We start from the raw sequence: 23,390 nt of genomic DNA on the forward strand, positions 1-23,390 counted from the left end.
TAAAACTGTATTTGAGAAGCATTGACTCCTATACAAATCTGTGTCAGTTTGCTATGCTAGCTTAATTTTAAACAGATGCATTATCCCCAAACATCTCCATAACCCCTGTGCCCATCAGCTGCCTCAGTGTATGTGCACTTCAGTTCTGCATTATTCTTTACTCTTCTGCCTCAGTTACTACACACTATCAACACTTTAACTGAGGATGCTTTTTGCCTTGTCCTACTTGCTTCTCTGTGCTGTTGATAGCTTTTTTATCCACTGCCAACTTGAAGCAAAGCTTTTTATCTCATGTTAGTCATAGAATTTTAGTCTCCCAGAATGGTCTGGGTTGGAAGGGACCTTAAAGATCACTTTGTCCCGTCCCCTGTGATGGCAGGGACACCTCCCACCATCCCAGGCTGCTCCAGCCCCAGTGTCCAGCCTGGCCTTGGGCAGTGCCAGGGATGCGGGGGCAGCCCCAGCTGCTCTGGGCACCCTGTGCCAGGGCCTGCCCACCCTGCCAGGGAACAATTCCCAATTCCCAAAATCCCATCCAGCCCTGCCCTCTGGCAGTTTAAAGCCACCACCCTTGTCCTAACCCTACCTGCCCCTGTAAAAAATCCCTCTCCAGATCTGTTTTAGGCTCCCTTTAGCTGCTGGAGAGCTGCTCTTCAAATACTGTACTTCCTTATTTTTCCCTGTGTCTTACCTGTCAAAGCTTGGTAACTTTATCTGAAATTCTCCTCCCTCTTCAAAAGGATGCTCTTCCCAAGCTATGCATTTCTACTCATTCCAAACCCTTTTGCTTCCCATTATGAGCCATTTAATACGGGGTAAACGAGAACTGTTCTTCCTCCCTCCTATATGGTATGGAGGCAAAGTTACACCAGTAACAAGATTTGCCTTTCTCACTGCTTCTTTCCTTTATCCCATGATAAAGAAAGAAGAAAACATCCTTGCTTTTCCACAGCTTCATATCCCTGAAGATTATCAATTTTAAAAAATGCACACAGACCATGAGCAGTGACACAACTATCATTTACAGCATTGAGAAACCAAAGGAATTGGTCATGCTAGGGAGAAAATTGTCCTTACATGAACAAGTGAGAATGAGGCCTCTTTTTCTGTCGCTCTTTCTTTTTTTCTATTCTTTTCACTGGGAAAACTCAACTGCAGAAATTTCAACATCTTTTTTTTTAATTTTTTCTTTTTCCTTTAAAACACCACACAAAAAAAAAACTTGGCTCTTGGGTGCTTGCTGACCAAGGACCAGATTTGACAGGAAACGTAAGAGGTCAGCATACATATCAGAAAGAGCAGGAACTCCCAAACAGGTTTTTCTCTCTTTTTAACCCAGCAGAAAGCCTCGAGTTAAATACTCTGATCATGCCAGTCATCAGTTACTGCTCAGCCTCCAGTCTCCAGCCCGGAAATTAGTCTGCTCAGAGCCCAGATAGCTGAAAAACCAACCACATTTTATCTACAGCTTAGGCTGGGAGGCCAGGCTGAAGGAAACACACACATGTTCTGTATTAGGAAGAAAATACCTAATTTTAAAGAACTTAATTTACAGAGCCGTAAAAAGCGTGCATTTAAAACACAATGATTTAAATAAAAATTACAAAACAATGTCTCTCATAACTCTGAGGTGATTTGCAAGGGAAGTTCACATATCCTTAAACTATAAAATTTTACTCAAAGAGTTATGAACGGCTGCTAAATTCAGTTTAAAATTAAACCACTGAGACATTTCTTGCTGTAAAATATTACAGGCAACTATGGCAACCCACAGATGAAGAAACCACTGCATTCTGCTATTTATTGGAAAGCATAAACTATTACATCAAAAGCATAAATTGCAAATTACTGTTGAACTAAATAGGCATTTAAGGCATCTTTTACAGTACTTTCACGTACTCCACCTCATGTAAAGCTCATAAACACTTAGATACTTTTTATAGTTATCAAGATATACTATAGCAGTCATCTTTAACTGAGTAATAGTAAAATAAATTACTAACTTCTTTATTTGATTATGAGAAGGTCTACGCAACACCAAGATTAGGCAAAATTTTACTTAGCCTTGTCAAAGCTGTAAAAGTATGTTATATTAGATAGTTATTATATATGCAATTACGTATGCTATATTTTATTGACAGTGACAGAAGGAAATTTGGCTTACTACCTCCAATTTCAAGCAATAAAATGCAAACCTTTAACTGAAATAACTCAATTTCTAAATACCCATATAAGACAGATGAACTCTTGCAGAACAAGAGCACTCTACACAAAATTGAAAACCTAGGACTTTCAAGGAGAGCTGGGAAATATGGGTGCCAAAACACTGATGTTTAAATTTCTGTACAGGGCTTGAATTCTGCAGCTAAAGATTTCACAACGAATGGCAAGAAAGCAAACCTAAACCCTTTCAACATCACAAAAGTTAGGCTGCAACACCCAAGTGAAGTAGAATCTTTTAAGCTTTGAAGGTCAAACAATTATGAAGTATAAATATCATTACTAAAAACTCTGAGCCATCATCACAGCTGGAGTCTGTCATATGCACCAAAATGATTCCACAGCCCTGAATGTAGTCAGAGAACAGAAGCAAATCTTAACCAGGAATCATTTCTTTTATCTAGGATAAAAAGCAAGGTTACCAAGTTGTCTGGCAATAAATAAAAAGCATTTCTGAATGTAATCAACTAATTAAAAAACAAAAAAAGAAATAATTTTGAATATTGCAATTCTATCATGCCATAGTTCAGCTAGAAGTATAATCCACCTTAGATAATTAGCCCAGACCGCAGAATTTGCAGTGTTAGGATCCAATAGAAGCAAGGCTAAAAGTACAGACTACCCTAACCTTGTCCAATCCCTTGAAAATCCATTCCAAACAGAAAGACTTGGTAACCTCTTATTTTAGACAGGTATACACTGTGCACAGACACACCTCTGAATGGCTACAAAACAGCTCAAAGTATTAACAAATTTATAACAAAATACTACTTCCTATTTCTCCACTAACCAAACTATGTAAGATTTGAGTCCTTGTGCTTGCTTCAGAATAAATAACTACTGGAAATGGGATAAATAGAAAACTGCAAATCAGGTTTAAGAATGAAAACAACAACACTCAACCTAGAGACAGACAAAGTGAACCTTTACATTCCTCTTACTCTTGTGGTACCTAGTGAGTCTATAAAGCAACCTGGAATAGCAAATAGAAACTCCTGCTTTTTCAGTGTGTGGCTTTCTAGTTCCTTTACCTCCATGGAAATTATTTCCATTTCAGAGTAAACAAATGCTAAAAAAAAAATTTAAAAACATAAAAAAGGTGGAAGATATTTTTTCAAGGTATTTCTCCAAATTTATATACAGCTCTGAGCATTTCGCAGCTGAATTTGAAAAAGGGACATCCACAGGTGTCCCTTCAGAAGCCATCTCTGAGATGCATTCTAGAATAAGAATGGGTTTAGGAACTGATCCCTGTACTGTGGTAATTGGTTATTTTTTCAGTCCTTCTCTGACTTCTTCCCAACTAACCAGAGCAAATTACTTCCCAAGTTCCTCTTATGAAAGAGGTGTTACACAGAAAAAAAAAAAAATTTCAATTATCTAGACTTACACAATCCCAACACCACCAGCAATTTTTCTGGATTTCATGTAGCAAAGAGCAAAAGACATGTAATCCTTTAACTACTGTGTGACAAAATACGCAGCCTAAATGAGCTGAAATTCTACCAATTAGGCTTTGTACGTGTCAATTCAAAATGCGTCTGCCAAACTTTAAAAAAAAAAAAAGAAGACACTTACTAAAATTACAAATAATAAGTGGTTTAGTGAAAGTTTGCTGGCTGAAAATACACAGCACAAAACATGTACACACAGAGCATTTTTTTGTATACAGCAACTCACAGCTTCCTTCCTTAAATTTCTTTTACCTCTTTGGCACTGAGGGCCGGTGAAGCCGTAGACGCAAGCGCAGCGGTTGGGTCCAACACACCTTCCTCCATTCTGACAGCCACTCTCACAGACAGCTTCAGTCAACAAAACAAGCAGACACAAAAAAAGGTTAATAATGTCATGGCAATGACATTTACAGGTTAACACGTGCGCCATTTCAAAAATTCTCATTTTTTTCTCCCGCTGCTCCAAGTCCCTCTAGGCCTGAGGACGGAGCTGATCTCCCTCCCGCCACCTCCACCAGCAATGCCTGTGCAAACCTAATTCCATCAGCACCTGCTGGTATTGACTGCAAACAGCTGCTCAGCACAGATTAGCAGCACACGTCCAACTTCAGTGGGTTTGAATCAGCTGTGCAGCTCTAGTCACTCATAAGAATTATGTAATAACTTATTATCCCTCACTGAAGTTATCTCTCTGTCAAACCTAAAGTATTTTTTGGGCATACTGTGTTGTTCAGTCACAACAGCAACAAACCTTTTGAGAAGAGAAAGGAGTCCCAGAGTGAGATAAGCATCCCTCAGAGTTGATGCTGCTGGAAGGAGGAGCAATGTTTACAAGCAAAGGTAAAGAATTACCTGTTTAACTCATCACTTTTTACCTGAAAAAAAACTGTGTTTCTTAAAAGATCCCGAAAAAAAATAAAATTTTTGTGGTGAAGGAGGAAGCAGGGTGGGGTGAAAGGGTTTTAAACAGGCAGTACACTTAGATGAGAAAGGTTTTACTGTCAGGGGACTTCAGAGCACTCACTCATACTCTTTCCCAATGGTCTGAATCAAGAACAAAGCTTCCTGCCAGACCACTGAATTTTCTCAGTTCAAAAGGAAGAGAGGAAGAGGAAGAGTTCTTCAGAGAGGCTGAAAAACACCATCAAAAGAGTGCCTTAACTAACCATCACTTTAGCTACTTTCTGACTCATTACTTCAGGTCTTTGCTTCAAAATTGTCCAAAATTAGCACATGAAATGTTTCCAAATCAAAACATTTCAGCTTACAGGACAATCATAATATTTTTTAAATTTTTCCATTTTTGGTCTCAGAGTCATTAGGCTGCCTTCCTAGAAATGCCTCCTCAGTTTGGATGTGGTATTTGTAACACATTTGAGTATCCAGGGCAAAAGAACCTCAGAAACTAGAGAAGGTAATAATTTCAAACTGAAAAAAGGTACACATTACTCCTGCATCATAGTGTATAAAATATTCTGTTGTGTGGAAATGTGATAAAGCCTTGCTTCTTACCAAGAACCACCAAACAGAATTACCTTTTCCTGAGAATGCACACATAAAATGAAGATATTTTGTTGCATGCGTTACATTACTGAATTAATGGACAACACTTCAGCAAGACAATTAACTTGATAATACACAATTAAATTTTTCTAAATAGAAATAAAAACATATTTACATTTTTAAGACTGTCTAGAAGACACGTATTCATAATCCTGCTTGAAATTTTTAACTATATGATACAGTGAAACTAATCCCCACAGTTTCTTCAGATTTTCTGGATTGCTTCAGGGTCACCACTTTAAAATTCATTCATCTTTTCATTTATTCACTGGAAATTTGCCTTGTCTGAGAACATTCAGGTGTTGAATATATTAACAGTAGATTTTAATACATTTTAACAAAAGCAGGAAGGGACCAGCAACCCTGAATACAACATTTCACTGGTCACAGGTCAGCATTACAACTCTTTGCTAAAATTTCAGAGAGTTTTATCCAGCTAAAGCAGGAACAAGACTGTTGTTCCAGCATTTATAAAAATGACTAGGGCAAAAAAAAATATCTTCCAAACTATTCAGCCCATTTGGTTTTTGCAGAGCTGCCCTCTGTCTGTCTCTAGTTCTTTCAGCCTGCTTTATGCAATTAATTTATCTCCTAATTAGTAGTCAGCTGGCCTCAGAATACACTTTTGAGTCTTTCTTCATCCCTGCAGCCTTTAGGGACTTTTATTGTTTGCTAAATTGCTGCAGCTTGTAAACACTGTGCTGTTATAGGTAAAGCTGGGCAAATAATTCACATTCTACTTTGTCTGCCAACCCAAAAAGGGTTGCTGAGGATTGAACCATATTCAATCCCTTTTTTCCTTAGACTAAGTAGAAAACAGAAGAACATTCGTCAACCCAGCAGTGAGACTATTGTTCTGAGGCAGAGAAAACTTTGTCAAAAGGGAATGAAAAATTAGCAAACATCTGGTATGAAGAGGGGGGTGCACAGCGATGCTGCTCCCCAAGTGTTTCCCAAAATTGCTCAGTGATTCCAAACTGCAACTTGAATTTTGGAGAACACAAAAGCACTTCATGCAGGGAATGACTGCCAGCTAAACACCATACCCCAAAACAAGCATTTCTTTCAGGGGTTTCACTGCCCTTGAAGCAAACTGGCTGTGACTTACGCTGCTCACAGTGGGCACCAGAAAAGCCCTTCTGGCACTGGCACCGCTCATCCACGCACGTCCCGCCGTTCCTGCAGCTGATGCTGCACTGCTGTGCTGCTGAGAGAGACCCAAAATCAGCCAAAAACCCCACAAAGGAATGGCCTTTCAGAGTCTTTAAAATGGGACCTGGATGATGGGCTTTGTACCAGCTATGCTACATATTTTTTTAAGTGTATACTCATGGAGAGGTTTTCTAGAGTTTTCCACGATTATGTTGCAACTCAGAACATTCAACTGCGTTGGAAACTGTACAATCTTGATTTCTTACCAAAATGGACTGAATGAAAATGTCAATACCACACACACTCATTTGTGAACTTCCTTCTCTCTCTAAGCATATTTTATTTAGATTTGTCACACAGAGTAAACAGGCACGTGTGGAATAACAAACCTGAGGTGTCTTACCTAAGCGTAATTTGCAGTTGCATAGGCAGTAATGAGAAGTTATTTTTAAGGAAGTTAGCATTTCTGTCACTGAAACCTGAAGAGAATGACTTTCAGTGAAGTCTCTGATGAAAACACAGCAAGTCCTTACCAGGTCTTGACCCGCACGTGGGTGATATCTGCCCACTGGCACAAGTGCACATGTTGGGACGGGAACAAAATCCATCACCACAGCTATTTCTGCAAATTGCTGAGGAAGAACACAGAAAGAGGGTGACAGGGATTAACAGAAACCTGAGGCTTAAAAAAAAAAACAAAAAACAAAACAAAAAAACCCCCAACTCTTGAAAACTCACTTCATTGGGACAGCTATTACACACGCAAAAGTAACTTTAGGTTAAATAAAGTAAACTGAATTTTGGCATAATTAGTATCTCTTGACTAATTTGAAGATAATCAGAATTTAAATCAGGCATATTCAAGCACTAACCTGACCACTGAAATCAGGTAATCAATTCTTTGCCCAGTTAGAAGTATCAGCCAATTATGCAAGCAATGTAAAATCATTAAAAACACGCCTTTTAGACCACAAGACTGTGGTCTAAATGTTTTCCTGTGAGAAAACATTACCAAGAACCCAAGATTTGAAGGAATATAAACAATGCCAGTTTGCACTATGGGCTTCACTCTTATATAATCACCATTTTAAAAGCATCTTAGTGTCTTTTTTTTTTTTTTTCTATTCCCAAGATTATCCATCCTTTACCCAAAGAAGCTTGGCGGGAAGTCAATGTGAAATTGCTGGACTTTGCAGATTTTGTGGTGTTTCCCTAAATACAGTTTCCTGTACTCAGGTAGCTCCCACACTTTTATTTAAAAACCAACCATAAAAAGCTGAGGCAAGCCTGTGCACCCCACATCCGTGTGTTGCATGCCTGACCTTGTGCCATCCCCACGATGACCCAAAGTTCCTGCCTTCCCTTCTCACTCACCATCCAGCACAGCTCCAATGAAGAAAGGACTGACAGGACCACAAAAAAAAAAAAAGAGCTAAAAGTCTAAATTATTCTAAAGCATTTCCAAATTAATACGTCAAATCCATCTGCTAAAGTAGCAAATTAATCAAAAGACAGCCTGAAGCAGTCAGTCACTATAGCACAACAGAGGACTTCAAAAAGACATATATTGTGCAACAGATATAGTAAAATATCCCCAAAAACAAACACCACCACCACCAAAACAACCCTAAGAATCACAATTTCTTTGTAAATAGGCCTAGAGTTTTGTGAGAACCAAATGATCTGGCAGCACATCACCACTGAAGGACTACAACCAAACAAATACCTTGAGAAGATCACATGCCACTCTTTGGGCATCAAAAAGATGCAAAATGCATTGTCTACATTTATCATTAAATTCTGCTACAATAATGTCCCAAATGTGAAGGCATGAGAACTCAAAGACTTTATGGGATTTTTTCTGTTTAACTGGAATTAGAGACGTGCCATGGACTGACTTAAAATGTTATTCCATGAGCCAGGACTTGGATTTAGACCACTTGACAAGCACAGGAAATTGGGTTGTTTCTTAATATTCCTGTTCAACCCATCTTTATACACCACAAGGTCAATCTCTTGATAAAGCAAGGTTTACATTTAGTCCATTTATTAATTTATTGTCCCTTAAGGAGTAATTTTTTCACCAACTGAAAGCCCTAGACCTTAAGGCACAGCCTAAATATGCTTTCATCAGAACAGTTTATTCTGTATAACAAAAGAGTAAAAGTAAGTAGACCTTCTAGACCAAGGTCTAAAAACCTTGGTTTTTAGATAAAAGATCACTTTTAACCATAAATGTGCCACAAACCACCAACAACCACCACCACATCACCAGCTTGAAACACTGTCAGGTCAGGATGGTTTCTTTTTCACCTACCACTGGCTCATAGATTTCTCCTCAGTGAAATACCACTTTAAAATCACCAGTTACAATATGCATCAATTATAATCAGCACATCTCCAATAAGAAGTTTGACACCTTGTCCAGCATCCTGTGCAGGAGGCTTTTTCCTAGGTGAAAAACTCTAGCTAAAGGGAAATGTCATCTCCACAGACATTAAATGTCAGCATAGAAATCTGTACACTTAAACCTTCACCAAAAGCAGAAACATAAAAAGTGTCACAGACAATACTGGCCTGCCAAAATCATTCCCCCTATTAACATGTTAGAAAGTGCAATTTTCTTTTCAATTGCTTACTGCAATTAGAGTGCAGTAAGCAGGCAGGAACTAAAAGATGTCTCTTGTGCACATTAATTAAAAATAAATCAGATTATTCTGGATGTGGGCAGACCTGAGACCAAGGCCTTTAAGAGGCATTGAGAGAGACAATTTAAAGGATATCTTGTAAGGATTGTTGAAAGCCCCTAAACACATTTGAGCCAGACACACAGCTGAATCTGAAAAGCCTATCAACAGCATAATAGGCAGCCCAAATCCTTCTTAAAATCTCTACTTTACATTAAAGTAAAGTAGCCAGTATTGAAAGAGTTGATAAACATGAAAAGGACATTCATAGGAACTCCTTTTATTCCACAGCAACATTAGTAAAAGGATCTTCCTCTGAATGGCACCATAATCCTTTGCTGGGAAATTCTGGGTCACCTTGAGGTGAAAATAAGTGTTACATTGGCACAGTTATCCCCAATATTAGCCAGTCAAGTTTAACCATGTAAAACCAATAGATGTGAACAGCTGAGGGAGGCCTGGAATCATAAAAAAAGGCCACCAAAGGTCAAGAGTTTGGCAGACCTTGGCTTATCACCCTTCCCTTGGCCAGTTTTGTCCTGCGTGCCTGCAGTTAATCAGATGGAGAATGACAAAGACCTCCACTCTGAAGTTGAGCATATTTATTAACAAAACAGACAGTGACAGGCTAGATTAAATGGCAACAGATTAAAAATTTACGGTCTGAAGGAAGCATTGTCTACTATCAGGTGTTACCTAACACAGAGAAAGCTCAACTTCGTTTTCTATTTCATGGTAAGCATCCCCAAAGACATCATCCCACCAGAGTACTGAGCACATTCCCCTCACACACAACTTTTTTCCTTTTTTTTTTTTGCCATGCCATGTATGTCAAAAATCACATCTGTCAGTACCTACCATGACCAGCCAGTAGCCAGCCTACATGCCTGACAGCCATCAAAACACAACTAAAAATAACAAGAGAGTAAGCATCCCAGATGTTCAGAAGCTTTCTAGTCGACTATAATTCCAAGTTTCAGAGAACTTCAAGATCTGATTTGCCTATATCAAAACCTTCTGGCTTTTTTTCCTCCTGTTACTACACTTCAGTATTTGATTTGACAAAGTTTTGCATTTTTTTTCCTGAGCTGTCACAGGTTTTCTTTAAAACCTAGGTGGAGACATGTCTCTTATCAACATACAGCCCCCTTCAGTTACAAGGAATGTGGACCTGCAATTCCATCTTGGTTTGTTTATTTTTCCCTTTCCTTTCTTCGGTTATTTCTAAAAATAACGTGAAACACAGAACTGGAAGTAGCTTTTCTTGTGCTGCAGGAGAAGTGCAGTCACAGAAGAATATTTACTTTCCCTTGTTAAGCCTTGAGCAGTAGAAGCAGCCATATACTTACGAACAATGCACTGGTTCCCTCCAGCAAGGGTCCTCCACCCAGGGCAACAGTAGGAGCGAAATCTAGAACCACACACATTTGGCCTGCAAACACAGACAAACCAATAAACGTGTACAGGAAAATAGGAAGCACTCCAAAGAGAATTTAATGTTTTACATACACACACGGGAAGAATCCAGCTGCATAAAACAAACAAAAACTGCATAGCGAAGTTGTCTACAAAAATATCCTCCCCAAAGGCGGAAAAAAAAAATCTTCCTCTAAGAGATTTTTATTTTGGGTTAGTTCAGCTGATTAGTAGAAAAGGGGAGAGGTGGATGAGGCAAGGGTGGGCCACATTCATCCTTTTTGCAACAACTGAGAATGTGGAAGGGATGAGTTTGATTCTGCTTTCATTCAAAGTCTGAGAAGTGTTGCCATAAAAACGAGCTTCTTGCTGTCATCCGACACTAGACAGAAGGAATGCCCGCTCATGAGGATAAACTAACTCAAAATACCAAGAAGTCCCTGAAACATCAGAAGAAGAAAACCAAACCGACTCTGCATCATTTCTTTGTAGAAACCCCCCAAAACAGTGAGCGTCAAAGTATCTCGGTATCGGAAGACGCTGCACCAAGGAGCCCAATGGGGTCAATTCATTAGCCGTAAGGTAGGTCCCCCACAAGGTCTGCTTTTAATTAAATCGCACTAATTAGCAAGCCAGATCCCACAGGCAAGCACCAAACTCCCAGCATAGCGAGCCGCGAGTCCTCAGCCTCAGGGAGGCGTGAGGGAGAGCGGCACCGGCGGCACACACGGAGACCACCGGCAAGGGGCTCTGGCTCGGGACATGCCCTGGGGAGCAAGCAGGCGGCGGGGAAGGGTGTTTCAGCCTTGTCCCTACCCTCGGAGCCCGTCGTGCTGTCCTCGCAGGCGGACCCGACCGGCGGCGCCCCCGGCCCCGTCCTCCCGGTGGGCGGCGGTGGCGGGCAAGGGGCCGCCCGCTCCTGAGGGAGCGCGGAGCGCCGGCCGATGCTGCTGCTGCGGCTGCTGCTGCGGCTGTCGCTGCTGTCTCCCGGCCGCTCCCTGCGCACACAGCACCAGGCAGCCCAGGCACAGCGATAAGAAGCACCAGCGCTGTGCCCAAAGCCGCCGCCGCCTGCCCATGCTGCGGCTATTCCGGCGGGAAGCGGGCCGGCAGCCGCGGGCGGGAGCGCGGGTCCCGCACCGCCCTCAGCGGGCACGGGGCGGCTCCCGGGCGGGGAGAAACTTCAGCCGCGGGAAAAGCGCCGTGTGTCCTTCCCAGCCTGCCCGGCCGGTGCCATCAAAGCCCGGGCTCCACTTTGCTCGCAGATAGCCCTCTGCGGAGAGGGGGGGAAAAAAAGAGGTGAATAAAAGCAGAGTTGGATTTTCTCTCCCCCTCCCCGCCCACTCCGCCGCAACAGGAAATCTAAGGGAACCGCGCTGAATTTTCTTTTTAAAAAAAAAAATCAAAGAAGAAAAAAGAACCAGACGCTAATTAACCGCGGCTAAATAAACGTGCTGGGGCAGAGAAACAGGGGAGCGAAAAGCCCCTGCCCAGCGCCAGGGGCGGATTTACAGCGAAAGGAGCCGGAGGAGGAGCCGGTCCCGGTGAGGGGCTGGGGAGGGGGAGAGGAAGGGAGGGACGGGGCCGGGAAGAGGGGATGGCAGGAGGGAAGGGGAGAGGAGGGAGCGAGGGGTGGCGGCTGCTGGAGGGAACGGGGCTCTCGGAGAGCCAGCGGTGCAGGTGGGGCTTGTCCCAAAGCGGGTTCTTCGCATTCCTTCCGTTCTCCCCAGCCTGCGGGAATTGCGCCGTGCGATGGACGCAAAAGCCCTCCTTGGGACAAGCACACGGGGCTCCCAAAGTTTCTGGTCGCAAGGATGAATGAGCCCGGAGGGAAGGGCGCCGGATCCCCACACCTGCCCCGCCAGCTGGGTCTGGCACAGGAGCGCCGGGCTCCTGCGGGAGCTCCTTCCCCGTTCCGATCGCCTCAGCACCGAGGGTCTTACGGTGCTTCTGCCATCAAGAGCAGGAGCGTGTGGTGCTGGAAGAGTTGCGCTTCCCTTCAGGAGCAGTTCCCTTCACGAACAAGCAAAATTTTTGCTTGTTCTCTGCTTGCCGTTTCTCCCTACATAACCATCGCCCAAAAAAAAGCCTCTGGCTTAGGAAATTCCCTGCTTGCTTTTTAAGGCGGAGAGCATTCATTTACCTAGATGTGCCGAATAGTTAGCCACCGGTGAGGAACAAATAAAAGAAGTGAGAGCAGAAACGTGGCCCTGTTGACAGTCCCCAAGTGCTGGGTGCTTGTCATTGCGATAACACGGCACAATCTGGTTTTGTCGTCTGAGATTTTTATCCCTTTGAGCTGCGCCTGTAGGGGTGAACACCTCATGCTCTACAGGCCATGGTTATACAGTGGCAGCCCAGAAACTTTAAGGTTTTTGTCATTTGCAACAAAACTGGGACATGTCACAGCTTCATTTAGCTCCACGTGCCTTTTATCTGTCACTTCTAGGGGTGAGAAGCAGGAGCCAGATTTTGTTATCTCTGAAATAAAACCCAAGAGCCAGATTTTGTTATCTCTGAAATAAAACCCAAGCAGCCAACTCTCTTTTTCCATTTACTGCCCTGCTTTGATGGTCCTGACAGACCATCCAGTGGCTCTGACAGAAGCTCCATTTACTGACCCATGTTCTGACAGAGCAGAAGCTGCTTTTGTTTAAATTTGTAAATTTAGCAGAAGTAATTTTGCGTTAGAGAACCTCAGTCTTTAAAGACCTTAAGAAATGAAAAGCATTTATGAAGACAACTGGGTAGGAGGGTTCAGCAACCTCCTGATTGTGGGTGAGATTTGGAATTTCTTTCAAACAGAGGCTGTTAAACCTGTCATGAATGAAGTGCAGCTGAGAGTCAGGGAAAGAGAAGGATTCCATGCCACCTCATGTGAGTAACTATCTCCAGAAAACACAAGGAATAAAGAGATAGGACACAAGGAATCAAAAGGAAAGAACTGATTTGAGATAAGCTCAGGGTCTTGGATATCAGGAAACACAGCGATATAGAAGCAATTCAGAAGTTAAACACAGCACATCTGAAAAAAGACAACACTAAAATATCTTGAAGGGGAAAAACCCAAACAATGAAACAAATAACCAACACCCCAAAAAAGTTTGGGAATTAAACAGCAAGGCTGGGCTAGAAATTAGAGCATAGGAAAGTTACAATTTAAAGCCAAGAGAGACATAATTTCAAACTGGAAATACTGTGTAGAGCATCAAAAGCAAAGTCAGCAGCTCCCAGTGATTTGTAAAGTGGTTGTAAGACTCAAGAGACTTTCTTGCACTCAAGAAGGCACTAGCACACCAAACTATAAAACATTCACTGGGCAAGATTGGGCAAGATGTCTTACTTTTGATAAGTCTGGTCTTTGTAAATATGAATAGAAACTAATGCTTCCCAAGAAAGCTGTCTTTGTTAGAATGGGCATCATAAATGCTCTATGGGTAAAAGACACAGATCAGACATTATTTAAAATAATGATTACGTTCTGATCATTCATCTTAGAACTACGCATGTTAAATTTGCAATAGCTGCCCAGAAAAGCCATTGCTGTGGTAAAGGAGAGAAGAATCACTGCCAGAAGGCTTGGGTTCTTTAGCTAGCAGCAGCTCTCTTAAAAATATGGAAGAAAATTCATAGAATAAAAAGCTCAACATGATGAATCAAATCAGTACTATAACTAAGAGTTGCTTGGATAAGACAGGAACACAGCTCTGCATTTGAAAGAGCAGAACCTAAGACTGTAAGTACTTGTGGGATGAAATTAGATTTTTTTAGGAAAAATATTGTACATCTGCTGCGGGTGGCTCCCCTTTATTGCCGGCCGGGGGTCTCTGTACAAATCACAAACAGGATGAGACTGCTGTGGAACGTGCCTTGAGCTGTTTGATTTTCCAGCACCAGTCTCATTCCATGGTCATGACAAGGGGAAGATGCCACCAGCTCACATCCCAGGCAGCAGACACAGAACTTAATGTTACAACTCACTTTATAAGTTTTTTGACCAATCACACAAAGCAAAAGCACATTGACAGTGTTTATATCTGTATAGTAAATATTCTATATTGACAGTAGCTCTATCCAACCACCATAAGCACAGGTACCTTTGGTTAAACAATGCCTGCTTATTTCAAATACAATACCTGCTTGTAAGCCTTGAAATACAATGCACAGAGCTCCATTATGAAGCTTCAAACTTCCTAATATCTTGCTAGATAAACTTTTCTGTAGCTTAGGGAGTTATGCTAGACAAGTGTTAATACACAGACCATTGTTCTATTTATCCTCGCTTTTCTACTTTTTAAATAATTTTTCTGCTGACCAATCTCATGGCTGCTGCTTATCTCCAATCACAGTTCCGCTGTCTCTGGGGCCTGCCTTCTGCAGCTTTCCCAAAACCCTCTGATTTTGTGGATTCCCACAGTCCAATAGGGAGAGGGCCCGGGGGGGAGGAGCTGGAGTGGAGTGATACAGGCTGGACCAATCAGAGAGAAGGGAGGGAGTGGCCTTCTGTGGAGAGCCAATGGGGAAACTCGGCATGTAGAACTTGCCAGAACTGGAGGGCGAGCGACAGTTGGCGGAATTTCATGGAGGTGCAGGGAGCCCTAGGAAAGTGCCTCGCTTCTTCACCCTGAATTAAACAAGGGTGTTCTTCCAAGGCATCCCAGCCCTGCTTTCTGTCTCCCGCGGCTTTTGGAAAGCATTTTGGTGTGGTTCGATGCTTCCGGAATGCCAGCGTGCCCATGGAAATGTGTTCTCCCCAGTGGCTGCTGTGAGAATGTGACCAGAAACAGAGCAAAGCAGGCTCCAGCTTCGGAATAAAGTAAAGAACTTTACTAACTTACAGTATGAAAAAAGGAACACACAGAACTCAGAATGAAAACCTTCCAAAAGCATTCCTCCTCCTCCTCCTCCTCCCCCCAGTTTCCACCACCACCACACGAAATAGAATCTTAGATTCTCAATCCAGTTACCACCCCTCAGATAATCAACTCTCAGCTCATCAAGGGAGACAGCAGTCTCTCTTGTACCATAGGTTCCCCAGGAAACACAGTTGAAACCTCTTGTGTTTCCGTGTCACACATGGCACTGCCTGGAGAACTTTTGCCATCCCCACATCCTCCTTCCATGTACAGCACCTCTCACCACCATCCATGGACCAAGACCGCTTAGAGGGCTCCTTTTAAAGATGCTTTACCAAAAAACAACAGTTTCTCATTTTTTGGACAAGAGTCCCCCCATTCTCACCTCCCCTAGGGCCACGGGTCTTGAGAACAGAGATCTTCTTCTTCCCTGAAGAGAGAGGGCACCACCACAGCCTCCTCAGCTTTCTCTGTTCACTTCACTCCTGCACTGGCAATCACTGAGGCAGGTCATTCTCTTGGCTCAAGCCATTGCATCCCCCTACACGCAGTCTCTGTGTTACAGGAAAAATTGGTTCAATCCATGGCTATGCAAGGAAAAAGTCCAGCCAAAGGCCACTCCATCATCTCCTTCCACCTAGGATTCTCCCTCATCTTCTTCTGACATCCTTCACTTGCTCTGACTTTCACCACGCTTGCCCATTTCCTTCTATTTCATGTCTGTCTCTCTTCTCCTTCAAATCAAGGAGGACTCTTGCTTCGTAAAGTTTCCACTGCCCGAGAAAACAATTAAAATGTCGGGCACCTTCTCGCCACACCCCCCTGTGATATCAAATTTCAAGATGGCACAAGCACAAGCCCAAGCACAGGCTCTCTCCCTCTCTCTCTCCCAGGGGGGAGTTGGGGGGCTGCTGTAGGAACCCAGAACACCCCTCTGGCTGTCCAGGATGGCCAAGACCCCTGCCAGGGGGCTCAGAGACCCTGGCACAGAGCCCAAAACACCTCTGGGTTTGATTATGACCTGTGGAGCAAATTACCAACCTTGTATGAAGATCAGCAAGCCACAACAGTTTAGGTAGAATAATAGTGAAGTTATCATGGGGTGAAAAAGTAGATTTTGGGGTTTCTGGAATGGGGGTTCAGGGGGCAAGATAGAGAGATCTGAGTGTGTCCAGCCTTTCTCCATCTTCTTGGCCTCCATCTTCTGCTGTGGTGCTGGCACTTTTAGATTGGTTTAGAGTAGAAGCTCACTGTCTGACATAGATGATGGGTATTGGAAAGTAACTGTAAACATTGTACATGTAGTTTTTAGTATAAAGATATAACACTGCCCGGGGGCAGGCAGAGTGCCTGGAACTGTCCTGCTGGATGGACCTCGGCAGGGCAGGAGAAAGAATTTTATAGATAAGAAACAATAAACAACCTTGAGAATGAGAAATGAAGAGCCCTGACTCCTTCTTCAAGCGCCGGGCTGGGAAAGGAGACTTTGGAACTTTTCTCGGGGTCACTCTGAGCAGCAGAGACCCCGACAGGCTGCCCAATGCCTCTCAGTGTTCCTCCACCCTTCCATCCTGCAGCTGGGCAGGGTAGGTCTGACATCTTTCATGGAACCAAGAGAGAATTCCCCTGGGAGTGCTCTGCTTTTTAACCCCCTGTGTTCTCAGAGGCGTATCCATGTCTTCAGCGGCCACACCAGGTGCCAATATTCAAATCTGAGCACTGGTTGGTCTGACCACAGCATCCCAAAAAACTCAATTCTTACCAACCTAGGACACATTTGGATCTGCTGATCCAAATTCTATTCCCTGAGTGTTATAAAATGAAAAAGCTTCTTTCACAGAGGATGTCATGATATATTGGCATCATGTAGCTGATGCAGAAGGATGAGTGATGCCTCTTTTGCTCTGCTTGAACTTCCACTTCAAGTCTGGCCAATTCCAGTAACAATTGTTCAAAATGTTATATATAGTGAATATTCAGGAAGCATGCTTTTATTTTTACTTCCTTAAAATCTTAATTTCAGTCTTTCTAACTATTACACCCTAAGGTGCAATCAGTCCTGATGTTATTATTAGGTAAAGCAAATCTGGACTCAAGATTAGAAGTCTCAGTTTGCAGACACATGCAGATACAAATTTTCCAGAGGAAAGCTCTTAATGCTTTATGATATTATTTTTTGATCTGAACTTTTCCCAAGTGATTAAATTTCTTCCCAAACAAGTGTGTGCGATAATTTTAAGTAAAGCCAGTCATATTGTTTTGACACTTTGAAACAGAGTAAAAAACATAGGCCATCATTTTGCTAATGTAGGATCTAACTAAACTAGACTCAGTGGGTGTAAATAATTTCTTACAGTGCTGAAAATTATGATTGATTTGACAAGTAAAAGCATTCTCAGCCCTTCATTACTTGAATCACCCCAAGAGCACCCAGTGGTGGTTGTCTAGACCAGTACAGGTATTGAAAGCAGAAGTGACAAGACAATGTCAGGACTAATAATTTCTTTTAGGCTATTCCCTTTTCCACACTGAACTGAATTCACACGTCTGCGTGTTCAGTGAGTGCCCAACCTTCATTTGTTAAATATTTGTTAAATATAATTTGTTAATATTTTTTGATATCTCTGGTATCTTCACCATAGATCTATTTTAAAAGCATTTTTGGAAAAGACCTTGGAAACTCATTTGATTAAACCTCTCCGCTCTAAAGCAAAAGTAAAATTGACCATTTAACCTGTACCTCAAGCACAGGAATTCTGCACAGCTGTAGGTGATCTGCTATAGATCACAGTGGTTTCACCGCAAAGAAGGATTGAGCTGCATCCTCTTTTTGCTTGTTTGGTTGATTTTTACCTGTGCTTTCTTTTCTTTTTATCATTTGTATAGTATTCCTGACCATATATCTGACCAATCATTTTGATTTCTAATCCTGTCCTCCAATGTAATTGTGCTACCTCCAGATCGTCATTAATCTGGAAATAGAATAAATAATATAAAATGAAATACTTTATTCTAGACTGTGATTTTTTTCTTACTAAGAAGATGTAATTTGAGACTGTTTCAAAAGCATTGCTGAGATTAGGTGATCAACATCTTTTTTTATTTTTTTATTATTCAGCCTGTCTGCTTCATTCTCTGCCTGTCCCTTCCTTCTTTTGGAAGAGTATCTTTTGATTAGCTTTGATGTTCTTGTTTTCACATAGAAACTTGAATTATTTCAATTTTCAGCATTATTTCAGGCCAGGAAATGAGATTAGTTGGTCTAACTTCCTTTTCTCCCACCCTTTAAATATAGGCACTGATTTGGTATATGCCCATAATTCAGCAAACAAAAAATAAAAACTAGTAAGAAGAAGAGCTAAAACTAATTTGCTCCCACTTTAAGTTTATTCTCTAAAAAAGAAATAAATAAAGAGTTATCATCTCCCCTCTCTGTGTGCTTGTTTGTAAAACTTCAATGCATATGAAGGGTATTACAGCCATTTACGGAGCAATTTTGATTCACATTTTTTTATTAATTCATTTACATACCTCTATAAGTGAATATATTATTCAACATAAAGTCCCTTGCATATGCAACAAATAGAAAAATTATTCCACAGTTTCAGTTTTATAATTTATAAAATTCAAAAATATTTTAGTAGTGGTTTCAAAGTGATGCTTTCACTGTAGAAGGAAAAAAATGTATATGTTGTCTGAGGCATATTGAAAAGGAACAAAACATTAAGTGGGGCTTAAAAAACAGAAGAGAAACGTACTTAAGACAGAAGATAAATTGAAAAAAGCAAAAAAAGTGTTGCAAGATGTCATGAGGGAACTGTTCCCTGCAATTACAAAAAAGATCTATCAATGATGCAAAGCTTCAGCTACAAAAGGATTACCCAGCTTGGAATGTCTAATTCTTTACCTTTGTGACACAAATAAAAATGTAAGCAAGGCAAGATATTTTAGCACGTCATTCCAGAAGTGATTTTTGTGTGTTCTGCCTGTAAGACCTCATTATAATTTGGGATTTTTTTTTTTTAGCATAGGAGAAGTAGGGTGGACCACTCTACTGATTTTTCCTTTTTTTTTTTTTTTAAGTGACAGCAAACAGAAGTGAAATGTTCCTAATTTAGACATCTTAACTACCACCAAGCAAATCCTACTTTAAGGTCTGAAATCTGTCATCAAAATGAAGGAGCTGCCAGGTATGATGATGATGATGATGATGATGATGATAATGATGATGATGATGATGATGATGATGACATGTCTGATCCCCTTGAAGGAACCTCCAAGACATATTTCCAAGGAAAGAAGGATAACCAGGCTTGGAGGGGCCCTGCCTCCAGCCAGGTAGAGGCTAGGGGAAAACCGTGTTTTCTGGATTGTGTGGATTTGTTGGGCTGGCACATTGGAACCACAAGAATACAAAGCTTTGGTCAATACTGGTGCACAGTGCACATTAATCCCATTGAGACATGTGGGGGCTTTGTGGTGATGCTTGCAGGGGTCCCAGGATGAGGGAAGAGATGAGAATTTTGACTCCATGTTTCAGAAGGCTGATTTGTTATTTTATGACGTGTATTGTATTTAAATGATATATTAAAACTGTACTAAAAGAATAGAAGAAAGGATTTCATCAGAAGGCTAGCAAAAAGGGAATGGAATGATAATAAAATCTTGTGACTGACCAGAGAGTCCGAGACAGCTGGACTGTGACTGGCCATTAATTAAAAATAACCACATGAGACCAATCATAGATGCACCTGTTGCATTCCACAGCAGCAGATAATTATTGTTTACATTTAGTTTCTGAGGCCTCTCAGCTTCTCAGGAGAAAAAATCCTAACGAAAGGATTTTCCATAAAATATGTCTGTGACAGGAAATTCTCACTTCTCTCCAAGGAATCTTTCCTGAGCCAGTTGGGGAGAGAGGCTGTGTGGGTTTGCTTTCTGGAGGTTTTCTCCCAAATTTACCCCAAACCAGGACAGTAAGAGCTGTGCAAATGCTGAGTTCATGGAATCCCAGAATGGTTCAGGCAAGGGACCACAGTTGGTCCCATCTCACTGTTCAAACAGAGAAATAAAATCTATTCTCTATCTTGTATAAAATTCTCGCGTATAATATATGTTATAATATCATTATGGAATGTTTAAAACATCTGTGATGGAACTATATACACTAAGAACAATTCAAAGTTTGCATTAATGTATTTCAGCAGCTCTAGGCCAGCAGGTTGTATTTATGAAATGTTATGTACAGCATGCCCTTCCCGTAGACTATAGGAAGGAAAAAATAATAGGTCATGCACCAGTGCAAATTCCGTAAGAAAACTGGCAGAGATATTTGTTACGTGGCTTTCCAGAAAGAAGGATTTTTTTGAGTACAGTTGAAGCTCCCAAATTCAGCTCCCAAATATTGCTTGAAAATATAGGGATAGGGTTTGGTGTATAGGCTGCTGGACACAACCCCTTACACACATCTAAAAATATCTAAAGATTCAAAGACTTTAAAACAACATGAAACCGCCTGCTTTTATTTTTACTTCCTCAAAAACTTAATTTCACTCTTTCTAACTATTACACCCTAAGGTGCAATCAGTCCTGATGTTATTATTAGGTAAAGCAAACCTGGACTCGAGATTAGAAGTCTCAGTTTGCAGACACGTGAATCTCAATTTCTGAGGGGCAGAAGCCATGCTAATTCCATACAGATGTCCTGCTGCAGTCCTGTAAATTTTCAGACTGGAAAGGAAATGCTGGTTACACCCCTTTCCCCTTCAGCCTACGGTAGAACATTTCACAGATTGCATATGTGTCTTGCACGCAGAGAAAAACAGATCTCTGCTAATTCAAGCATCATATTTGTTTCACACATAGATATTCACATAGATTTCATACCTGTATATTTATTTATCTATTACATGTATTGATTTTCCCCACAATTTAAAAAACTAGACTTTGGGATTAAGATGGGTTTTATCCCAATGTGCAAACACAAAGAAAAGGAATATTTTTGTTCTCTTAGATGTCTTCCTTTGTTAAGGAAAAGAGCATATATTTGTATTTTTATAGGTGTGCAAGTGAACAAATATGGTTTTATATATGTAACAGGAATATTTTTCAGAAGGACCTGGCCCAGGAGAACTAAAACACCCAAACCTGACATAAAATGTGGCTATTCTTACACAGCCCAGAAGGTTCTTTGCACAAAATAAAACTTCCATGCTAGAGCTTTCCAGAGCAGAAGCTAAAACCAAGCCATGTTCTCCACTGACTTCCACTGGCACACAACCTAGAGGAAAACACATGTGAATGTGAAGAAAAATATTTCCTTTTTCTCCCTAAACCATAGATTGAAATCTCTTTATCAAGTTCCTTGAGTGTCATTCAAGACCATCTTTACTTTAAAACAAATCTGTTGCTATTTGCAGCTGCTGCTCTTTTTTTTTTTTGTGTGTTATTGTACTGACATCTAGGGGTTTTGTTCATGCATTGGGGCTGTTTTCTGCAAGCATGGGATGAACATTGAATTTCTTGATCACAAAATATTATGATCAGTATAAGAGAGGAGGGAATTGTCTATCAGGGACTGCACAGAAGAGATGCTGGTAAGGATCAGGTGGATTCATTGTGCGCTTTATGCATAGCTTCTTAAAATTCCAGAGCTGTGGGGATGAGAGGGGGGAAAAAAGATGCTTTGCAGATACTTCCCAGAAGAGGAAAAAGAAGAAGGCAGAGATATATAAAGATTTTGCACGTCCTCATCTGTGAGGGTCTGTTCCACAGGCCAGCAAAAGGGAGTCTCTTCATCCCAAGAGGGGCAGCTGCAAGATTCTTACAAAGCAGGGTCACATAACCTGAATTTGATACAATATAGGATGTGGAATCAGGGAAATCATTTTGTCAGAAGCAAATAAACAAATTATTCGTGGCATTTAGCCTGTCTTTGCGAGCAAGTTGATTCTGGCATTCAGATTACTTATACAGCACAGTGATAAGGACTGGTAGAGCTTTCAATTGGCAGCTGAAAAGAATTTACCATCAACCTACAATTTATTTCATTATTTATTGGTTTACTTACTTGTGTTCTCTTGAAGTTAAAGTAATGCAATACTGTGTCTTTAAAAATGTAAACCCCTGTGATAAAAATCAACCCCCCAAAAAAATGTAATTTAAAGTTAAACTGCCTAGTTGAGACATGCTATAGCAAACATATCAAACTGCATAACACAGCACTACCCATTCCTTCTGTTATCACACAAGCAACAAATCCCATCACTAACAGTCCTGTAAGTCCATATTCCTTTTGATAAAATATTCCAGGATTGAATAAATAAACCTGGAATTTGTAAACTAAGCAAGCCCAGAAATATTTATATTTATATTTATATTTATATTTATATTTATATTTATATTTATATTTATATTTATATTTATATTTATATTTATATTTATATTTATATTTATATTTTTATATTTTTATATTTTTTATATTTTTATATATACATATATGTGTAAATTAATACTACTGAAAATATTTGGTTTCATCTGTTAAAAAAAAAAATCATTTTAATTTTCTTTCTTCCTACCAAGAAAATGCTGGAATAATTATTCAAAACTTGAAAGCAACAAAAAGTGAAGCCTATGCTGTAATTCTCCAATAAGCCACAGGCTGAGTCTCACTTTCTTCATGGGAACTGATCTTGCTGCAGAAATTTGAAGAAACAGTGCCTTGTTTATCACCAACATGAAGAAAATAAATGATCATGGCAAAACAGGTGGGCAGGGGTGGTGTTTGTGAGCATGACTTTATCCCCTCTGCACATAATTGGATGTTGAATGTGGAAGTTATGTGCACTAATGCTGTGGTAGGGTGAAGCAGAGAAATGTGAGTTGAAATAAACTTCAGGAAGTTCTGTAAATTCTTTAAGCGGCTCTGAATTTGTTTCCTGCAAAGGTAGGAATGGTGATTTTTTTTTTTTTTTAATGTCCTTCCTCAAGCTGAATTTATAGTCTTTTAACATTAGATTTGTTAAAGGCAATGAAATACTAAC

The 23,390-nt window shown here is 40.9% G+C and overlaps 1 protein-coding gene and 1 long non-coding RNA gene across 2 annotated transcripts in view; one reads left to right on the plus strand and one right to left on the minus strand.

Moving 5' to 3' along the window:
- FBN2 (fibrillin 2) overlaps positions 1–11,695 on the minus strand; it is a 123,633-nt gene extending 111,938 nt beyond the window's left edge. Inside the window, exons 1-5 of the mRNA XM_071455103.1 lie at positions 11,309–11,695; positions 10,426–10,508; positions 6,923–7,021; positions 6,346–6,444; positions 3,927–4,022 (exon numbers count right to left, since the gene is read on the minus strand). Coding sequence (XP_071311204.1) covers positions 3,927–4,022; positions 6,346–6,444; positions 6,923–7,021; positions 10,426–10,508; positions 11,309–11,571 — 640 coding nt within the window. The 5' untranslated portion in view covers positions 11,572–11,695. The remainder of the gene's footprint in view (positions 1–3,926; positions 4,023–6,345; positions 6,445–6,922; positions 7,022–10,425; positions 10,509–11,308) is intronic.
- A 10,127-nt stretch (positions 11,696–21,822) lies between these two features.
- On the plus strand, positions 21,823–23,390 carry LOC139604123 (uncharacterized). The gene is made up of 2 exons (XR_011683897.1): positions 21,823–21,944; positions 22,930–23,390. It is a non-coding gene; the product is annotated as an uncharacterized lncRNA (long non-coding RNA).

Source organism: Agelaius tricolor, unplaced genomic scaffold, assembly GCF_023055355.1.
Source record: "Agelaius tricolor isolate 1412-34295 unplaced genomic scaffold, bAgeTri1.0.p SCAF_44, whole genome shotgun sequence".
NCBI lineage: Eukaryota > Metazoa > Chordata > Aves > Passeriformes > Icteridae > Agelaius > Agelaius tricolor.